Raw genomic sequence first — 9,673 nt, forward strand, 5'->3', positions numbered from 1 at the left:
AAACAACGGATTTTCCTTTAGGTCTAGGAGCAATTTCCCAAACATCATTTTTCATAATAGATTGGTATTCTTCTGTTATAGCTTCTTTCCAAGTTGTATGTTTAATAGCATCAGAAGGATTGGTTGGTTTTGTTTTGGATAAATCACTCATGTTTGTTGTATAGTTAGAGAATCTTTTAGGTCTTTTGCTTTCTTTAATTGTTCCAAAAGGTGCAGCAAAGTCTTGAGAGTCATAATTTGAATTTCATCTTCAATTTCTTCTAAGTTCTCCCTCTGGTACCCAGATTCACTATTTCTTTCAGAACTAGATAAAGGAGAAGGTTCTTCAGAACTAAGGGCTCTTTTGAATGCAAGATCTTCTTCAAAAATCACATCCCTACTAAGTTCAATACTTTTCTGTCCAGGTATGAAAATCCTATATGCTTTAGATGTTTCACTATACCCTACAAAAATACCTTTCCTTCCAGAGGGTTCCAACTTGGTTCTCTTTTCTTTTGGAACATGGATATATACAAGGCACCCAAAAATCCAAAGCTGACTTATATTGGGTTTGACCTTAGTAAATACTTCTTCAAGAGTTTTATCTCTAAGATAAGAGTGTATATAGATAGTAGTACAAGAGGCTTTTGCCCAAAGATGATATTTTAGATTTTGATCAAAAATCATAGCTCTTACAGCTTCTATAATTGTCCTATTCTTTTTTTCTACTGCCCTGTTTTGTTCTGGATTATAAGGAACAATGTACTCCCTCTTAATCCCTGATTCTTTACAAAACAGGTATATTCCCCTTTGTTATTAGTTCTAAGGGTTTTGATTTTATGCCCTAAAAGGTTTTTAGTTGATGTTTTAAATTTTTTTAAATCTCTTTAAGATTTCTTCTGATTCTTTGCATTTTAAGAAGTAAATCCATGTTTTCCTAGAGGAGTCATCTATGAACAAAATATAATACCAGAATCCTCCAAGAGAAGGAACTGACATAGGCCCACATAAATCTGAATGAATTAATTCCAAAACATTATTTGTTTTCCTAGTGCTATCATGAAATGGACTTCTGGTGTTCTTACTTAGAGCACACCCTTTGCATATGCTTGAGTGGTCTTTATTTAGTTTAGGTAATCTAGTAACCATCTTCTCCATAGTTGATAGGGTTTTGAAATTTAGAGGCCCTAATCTTCTGTGCCATATTTCATTTATGTCTGTAGCTTCATGAACTAAGACTTGAATAGGTCGACTAGATTCTGTATTCAATTCATACAAATATCTCTTTCTTTGACCAATCAACTTTGCTTTTTTGATTTAGGAGTTCTTTGCCCAAGTTAATACTTTGCCATCCACAAATGCAACATTATGCCCATCATCTTCAAGTGCTGTAATTGAGATTAGATTTTTTTTAATTCCTGGTATGTAGAGTACACCTTTGAGAAGAAGAGTATTTCCTGATTTTAGTTTCAAGGTGCAATTTCCAATTCGTTCAACGGAATGTGCAAAATTATCACCAATGTTAACTTCACCGTTAACCTTCTCTGAAAAGGAGTCTAGTGTTTCATTGTATCCCATTATATGTCTAGAAGATCCACTATCAATTACCCATGCTTTACTTGAAATTCCATTTGATAATGAGGAGTACAATACCCGATTCTCAGGATCATAGGTATCTTCTTCCCTAGTAACATTTGTACAGTTTGCTTCTTGTTTAGAATTTTCAAGACAATTTAATCTGTAGTGTCCAAATTTTTCACATTTGAAACACTTTATTTTAGATAGATCTTTCGTGGGTTTCCCATTCTTTTGATTTCCCTTTTTTCTTTTGAAATGCTTCTTCTTACTCTTATAGGAGTTTGTATTAAGAACATGAAGTTCTTCATCCTCTGTTTTTAGTTTCCCTCTTTTCTTTAGTTGTCTAGATTCTTCTTGAAGACAATTGTTCTTAAGTCTGTTGAAGTCACGAACATTATCTCTAGCACTTATTCCTTGTGCAAAAGTCTCCCATGAATCTGGTAATCCATCTATGGCCATTAGTGTTAATTTTGTGTCACTAATAGTGGTTCCTATACTTGATAGTTCATCTCTAATGCTGACAACTCTTAGAAAGTAAGAATTCATTGATTCTCCTTTCTTTATCTGAATGTGATTTAGTTGCCTTTTGAGTGCTAGAACCCTAGTTGCATTGTTGACCTCATATGCATTTCGTAATGCATTCATCATATCAAATGCAGTTTGATGTTTTGTAAGCATGGGTATGATATCATTTTTTACTCCATCTAATATGATTTGAATTGCTTTCCTATTTCCCTTGCTCCAGATGCATTTATGAGGTTCAAAAGGCAGTTGTTTGGATGCTTTATCAACGAAATGTCTTACATCATTCTCTTCAAGAATCATCATGATTCTGAATTTCCAAGCGTCAAAGTGTTCTTTCCCATCAAACCTGTCCTCGGGTCTGATTGTGTATGCCATTGAAGATAGGAGATAGTTGCTAGATATATATTAAGTCTGATAACTGAGTTTTACAGAGCCTAGGTTCGACTACCAGAGCTCTAGTATCATGTAAAGTTTCTGCAAATTCTGTATCCTTTCAATCAGACTTCAATTCTGTTCTTGGTTGCTGAGAATGATCTTCTTATTAATCTGAATATTGAAGGAGTTGTCACCTTTACTTCTGATCTAAATGTTATATAATTTCTGCAATAAATTGATAGGATGATATTGCTTGAAGAAGCAGATTTAATTGTAATTGTGTGTCCTTCAAACTGCAATACTGTCCTTCCTATATACCTGACTAAAGGACATGACATCAAATGGACACGTCTCTTGCCTAAGTCGGCCCATATGCCTCTTCCATAAATCGGCGATTTACAAGATTAGTTACCATTAAATACTAACTTACAAAGTGTTTAGATTAGTTTTAATAGCACATAACCTTCTAGGAAGTCGCCGTTCTCATAAGAGGAAGAATACATATAATGCCATACGTAGTATATAGGATGAGAAGATCAAGTGCGGTCTGCACTTTCAGACCTGTATGTTATCTGGTTATATACTTAACAACTTTATGGTGTTAGATTCTGTATTCTTTCTTCCCTCCTTGGGCATACTCTTATAGATTTGTATGGATTGTTCATCCGACAATCCTTAGGCTGGTTTACTAGAGTCTTAACCACGTTTATTAGAGGATAGTGAGACTCATGCTAAGAATATGGCTCTTGAAACATTTGTAAGCTTTTATGGAATCAACATGAAGTTTATGCTGAGAAACATGTAAATCATGAAAGAGATCTTTATCTCTGATTTTATGAAATAGGAATATGACAGTTATGATCGTTACGGTCATCTTCAGCTGAAGAGGACACTTGTAATAATATTTGAGATGATATTATATGGAGATGTGTCATGCATCATGCAAAGAAGCGTGTATGGAAATAGGATGGGAATCAAACAATACAAATTGTATGAATACCTGTCTGTTTTATTGATAACATATACTCCTATGCATAGAAGCAATAATTTGCGAAAAAAATGGATTATACCCAATTAATCTTGAATCCTAGAGCCAGTTGATTCTTCCCCTGAAAAAATCGTTGACCCAAATTTTAATGACCTTTTTGCATTTAAAGCGAATTAAAATCATATTAAAATTCAGAAAAAATGGCAAAATACATAAAAATTTATTGCAGAAACATATGGAACTCTACAAAAAAATCACAAAATTGATGAATCACTTAGAAATAGGGTTGCTTCTAGGACAAAAGCAAAGTTGTCTATTTGGTTTTCTTTCAGATCTCTAGAAAACCCTAATCGAAGGAGCAATGGCAGTCATCAATCAAATTTGAAAGGGCCTTAATTATCCTAAGTTGTGGGGGTTTGTGAGATGGTGTCGAAGCAGCTAATGAATTTTCTCGGTTTCAACGAGCCAAGCTCTCCGCATGCCTCACCTCATGGATATTGATGCAATCAAATATATTATTAATATTGTACTCCAATATTAAAATTATAACTATTATGCACTATTATGAATAGTCCTTTAATGAGGAAGCATCGAACCTCTATAGTTCATAATGAATATATAAAGTAGTTTCAAAATCCAACTTGTAATGATTTTTAAATCATAATTCATATATTTAATTTTGTCATCAACATTGATCTCCACCTAATATTGTAGTTGCCAAAGCCAGTGGCTTTCTAATCTTTTATTATAACTAAACAAATGCCAATTGTTTAATTCTACCCCATACAAAGGAAAATGATTTCAGTTGCGGAATATGATTTAATAAGCTTTCTCAAATATTGGACTACCCCTACAATGAAAGTCTTGGATCAATCACAATGAAAGTCTTGGATCACTTAAAAGTGGTTTACAGTTGATACATTTCGAACTGTAACTAGATCACGGTCTGATAAATTTTGATCTCAGTTACTTCATAGAGTTAGCTAATATTTGATCTCGACTTAGATACTATTTGGTGCCTGCCTTCTTTAGAAGTCTGATAAGTTTTGATATCAGTTACTATATAGACTTGGGCTAATATTTGATCTTTGACTTAGACAGCTGTTTGGTGACTGCTCTCTTAAAAAGTTAACTGAATATTTGCCTATGTAATCAGCAATATAAATGTAAATGAAAAAATCTATTTTCTACAATTCATGTTGATCTCAGGTACTTCGTAGACTTGGATAATATTTGATCCCACCCTTTGGGCAACTATTTGGTGACTGCCCTCTTATAAAGTCAACTGACTATTTACCAATTCAATCAACAATATGAATATAAATGACAAAATCAATTTTCTACAATTTATGAGTTAACTTCTATATTTATTTGCTCTCTATATCTCTATGCTATGGATATGCCCTTAGGTTTTAAAAAAATATTTTTTCTCTCTTTTTCTATTATTTTTTATGTTTATTTGAAAATCCAATTTAAAAAAAAAATCTTTTACTTTGGTTTGTCGATTAATTCATCAAACTATTTTTCCTCCTATGCTACCAGGTGTTTTTTTTTAAATTTGAAATATCACAACATGGGTCTGAAAAAAATTTGGCCATCTTCCATACCCAATCACCATATCAGTACCTGGTTGGCAACTTAGCTTGTTTGTCTATGTTTTGAAGTCTGGGTCATTTGAAAATTTGGAATACCATTGTTTAAATATTGTCATACAAATAGAAATATCTTTTAGATCTCTCGTGTACACTATTGTTCTCACCTGTCTAAGACTCTAAAGTGATTTTCAGGCTATGCTATGTATTTATTTTAGTTTAAAAACTTGTTGGGTTTTCACAAAATTTTTAAGCCACAAGCAACTATTTACCAGTTTGTCAAAACCAGCCAGCCAGTAGAATATCTCTTTACAATATATTTTGAATTCTTTTCTTTTCCCACAATAAATCTAAACCATTTCTCAACAACTATTCTTGCCTTGTCTCCTCTAAATTCATTCCTTATGCTTTATATATATGTGTGTGTATGTGTCTATATATAAGTTAGCGAGGTTTTGTTCTGTAAAACTTTAAAACTTTGAGAAAAGTGTTTATCTGAACAATTTATGGCTGAGTATCGGAAAGTTATTGTTCTATATTGACACACCATACTGTTTTTTTGAGAATTATTTGCACTGAAAGCATCTGAACTGTTTTTTTGTTCAATTAAATGTGCATTCAGGAAAGATTCTATTTTGGCGACAGTGTATTGCCTTACTTTGAGAGTGGCATCCCATTACTCAAGGAACGACTTACACAGCTTCCCGATTCTGGCAATGTGAGTAATTATACCACACAATAGGTTACATGATGTCCTCTCGATCAGAATATCACATGGATTGGTTTTAAGTCTATATTCTTAACTTTATTTATGTTGAAATGGAAAATATAAACCTACCTGAAGGGATTCATAATTGTGCACACAATCAGAGAATGGGTACCTGACATAATTTTACCAAAAGAAAATCATATGTACTGTCAGATAATTTACTAATAAAAAATATTATTCATTTTTTCAGATAATGATAGCTTTCCCAGATGATGGTGCATGGAAACGGTTCAATAAGCTACTACAGTGTTATCCAATGGTATGGCCTTTTCTGTTTCTAAGAATGAACAGTGGAATTTAATTGCATGATGGGGGCTCCTTTACTTGTTCCTTGGAGTAATGCATTATGTTCTCATCCATAAAATTCATTTTACAGGTAGTTTGCACAAAGGTACGTGAAGGTGATCAACGATTTGTTCGTATCAAGGAGGGGGATCCTGCCGGTCGACACGTTGTCATTGTCGATGATCTAGTGCAGTCAGGCGGCACTCTTATTGAATGTCAAGTAGGTGTTCATTTTCTTAGAAGCAGATCTCTCCCCTGCTTATTTTACATGGTCCAAGTCTGTAAAGTCAAATAGAACTGCAATTTATAAATATGGTGGTTTCTTTTCTGTTTAAAATTCTAAATGTATTGAGATTTCCATTTTGATTTGGTCAATGTCGCTCGATTTAGCTAGATGTTCTTGAAATTTCTTGATATTTGTTTCTGTTTTGAGTTCAATGACAATGAAGATGACTTCTTCAACACCTAGTTGAATGAACTAATCTCAAAGACAGCCACTTAGAATGCCGCTTGATATGCATTTTCTCTTCTTTTAATTTACTAATAAAGGACTGTAATTTAGGGAGGAGAATGTCTTCATATTTTCTTCAGAAACTTCTTTAATTTGGCACAACTTTGCCAGATGCAAAATTAATCAATTGGAATAGGGAGGGGCTATCAAAATAAAAAGAAAATTGAAGACTCATCTCTGAGAGTTGGATGAGTTTGAAGATGGATAATTAGATAACAAAGAGAAGTTAAACTTTACATAAGTCAGTTAAAGTGCTTTTAATACTCTAGTTCCCACTGTACCACAGGTCAGCACTCTCTTGCTGGTTTTTTATTCAAAAACTTTACATAAGTCAGCATTAAGCAGTTAAAGGCTAGTTGGAACCCTGGCTCTTTTTCGTTGATATGTCTACATTAGGCTTTGGCCAAGTCACAGGGTTCACCAAATTTTCGACTTCAGATTCGAAATTCACTGAACCTCCAAAAAAATAAAAAAAAATTGTTAGATTCGTCAGAAAATTTGTATGGCAATATTTCTCCTGTCATTTTGCGTAAGGGTTGAAGCATCTGGTTTGCGTCTAACGATCGAAGCATCTGAGGGTTGAAGTTGCTGTTAATCTTTGGCGGTTGCTGTTCAACCTAGCCCAGCAGCAACCATTGATCGTCTTTGGCGTCTGAAACTGCCTTTCATCTTTTGCCTCTAAAATTTCATCTTTGCCCACCGATCTGAAGCTTCAGTCTTGCCCAGCGATCTCCTGCAGTAGCTCCGTCATTTTGAGACTTGCCGAGTCGCTGATGGTATAGTTATAAAGTTTTTGTTTTATTTTTTAGGTTTTCAGTTTATGAGTTTTTATTAAATCTAATTCTACGTTTCTTATAATATATGTTATTTATATTATATGATTACTTTTATTAATTTTTATGAAAGTAAAAAATTTTATATATTGTTTTCAGGAAACATTTATATATTATACAAAGTAACAAGAATCGGAATCGGATCGGAATCGGCAAGGCCGAATCAAATCGTGAATCGGCCATGAATCGGAATCGAATCGGCAATGAATCGGAAAATTTAAAAAACCCTTGAAATTTAGTGAGTAACTTATTTCATAAACCCTTTATCGCTGATTCGATTCACCGATTCACAAAAAATCGTTTGGCTTGAATCGCATCGCCGAATCGCGTGAATCGCATGAATCGCCGTGATTATTATATGATTACTTTTATTAATTTTTATGGAAGTAAAACATTTTATATATATTTTTAAGGAAACATTTATATTTTATGTATATTATTATTTTTTATTAGTAATATATTAATGTTTTTAATGTTTATTTATGATTATTAATATTTTTATTATTTTTATTGTATAATTTTTACATTTTTATTTTATATAAACAATTAAAAATAAATAAATAATATGTATATATATATATATATATATATATATATATTTTTTTTTTGAAAATTATACAAGGCGAATTTCATGTCGAGTTTTTTTCAATTTTTTTGTCTTGTCGAATTTTATCCGAACTTTATAGCTGTCGAACTCAAACCTGAACTCGAACCTTGTGACTTAGCTTTGGTGCATGGTCCTTGCCTATAGAGATCAAGGAAACAAATTGAGTTATTTTCTTGATTGAGGAATGTTCAGTATAAGCTTTCACAGAACCCAAGTTTTACATCAATGTTATTGTTATTGACTAGGTATTCCTTGGAAGTTCTTGGTAGACAAGTTATCTAAGCTTCAATCTACAAATTGCGCAAAAAGCTTATGTCATTGGTAAATGTTTTTGCATTACCAACAAAAGTTGAAACATAATTTTAAGCATCACTGAATATTTTTTGTTGACATTTTGAAGCCGAATTGTTTGTGTATATTGAAGCCGCAAATATAGTGTGATATAATCAGAAGAAAAGCTCACTGAAAGTTGCTTCTAAGGATGGGAATAGTCAATACATTTGTTTTTGTTCTCCACGGTATAGTGTAAAGTTATAAAAAAAGATTTGAAGGGGAAAAGAAAATGCCCCTGTAATTTCCTTGGTTGTATGAAATTGCTTTAGACCAATATTTTACTTTTCCTTTTTAAGAAGAAGCTCTCATAAGTGTTTGTATTTACTCTGACCCAGAAAGCATTGGCTGCTCATGGTGCTGCAAAAATCAGTGCATATGTAACTCATGGTGTCTTTCCTAAAAGTTCATGGGAGCGGTTTCAACACGACAATGGCGGTAAATTAGATTTAGATCATTTATTATTATTGGTTGTATATCTCTTTGCTTTTTTAACCTTGTCTTTCATACACCCTAATCCCATTTTGTTGCAATTGGTATTTTGATTTAATTGCAGAAGGAGCAGAACATGGGTTCGCATTTTTTTGGATCACAGATTCATGCCCTCTGACTGTAAATGCAGTGAAGGACAAACACCCATTCGAAATTCTTAGTTTGGCAGGGCCAATTGCTGCTGCTCTTCAGGTTTGAAGTCTTTTAACGTGAACTAGGGGATAAATTGTGGAGGTTCAAAGTTGACCATTCGCTTTAAGCATAACATATGCAGTTGCAGTTTAAAGAATTTGGGATTGTCATATGCATGAATTGAACTTCTGTAGGAGATTTTTATATGCATTTTGCCCATAAAATCACTCCTTTCCAAGATGCTCTAAGAAGTACCCAACTAAAAGCACAAATCAAAGAGATTTCTAGTTTGTAACTGTATGATGGTACTCTCTAGTTGAGGCCATCTTTGAGGATGGTGATGATGACAGATGTTTGATTGTACAGCATATTGACAGAGTAAAACAAGGAGCTGGACATTATTTGTTTGAACACATTTATAATTTCATAGGATGTTTGTTACTAAATTTTAGTGTTCTAGTTTCTTCTTACATTTGCAATATTTATCTTATTTCAAGGACTGATACATTTGATTTACCCAATTGCATGTAATTTGAGTTCTGATGAGCGACAAAAAATGACATATTATTATGTTTTGTTGCTGCATCCTAACCTGCATGTGTTTATAGTAATTACATACTGTTCAAATTATTATCCTTGGTTAAATAAAATGGAATGACACTAATACTGATTGTGAA

General features: G+C 33.0%; 1 protein-coding gene across 1 annotated transcript in view; it reads left to right on the forward strand.

Annotated features, from left to right (window-relative positions):
* Positions 1-9,442, forward strand: part of LOC149543313 (Phosphoribosyltransferase family protein) — a 47,220-nt gene extending 37,778 nt beyond the window's left edge. Inside the window, exons 3-7 of the mRNA XM_089798146.1 lie at positions 5,660-5,755; positions 5,997-6,065; positions 6,183-6,311; positions 8,711-8,810; positions 8,929-9,442. Of these exons, the coding sequence (XP_089654272.1) occupies positions 5,660-5,755; positions 5,997-6,065; positions 6,183-6,311; positions 8,711-8,810; positions 8,929-9,062 (528 nt within the window). The 3' untranslated portion in view covers positions 9,063-9,442. The remainder of the gene's footprint in view (positions 1-5,659; positions 5,756-5,996; positions 6,066-6,182; positions 6,312-8,710; positions 8,811-8,928) is intronic.
* The last annotated feature ends 231 nt before the right edge of the window (positions 9,443-9,673 follow it).

Source organism: Cupressus sempervirens, chromosome 8, assembly GCF_028749045.1.
Source record: "Cupressus sempervirens isolate cs-2001-9-10 chromosome 8, ASM2874904v1, whole genome shotgun sequence".
Taxonomy (NCBI): domain Eukaryota; kingdom Viridiplantae; phylum Streptophyta; class Pinopsida; order Cupressales; family Cupressaceae; genus Cupressus; species Cupressus sempervirens.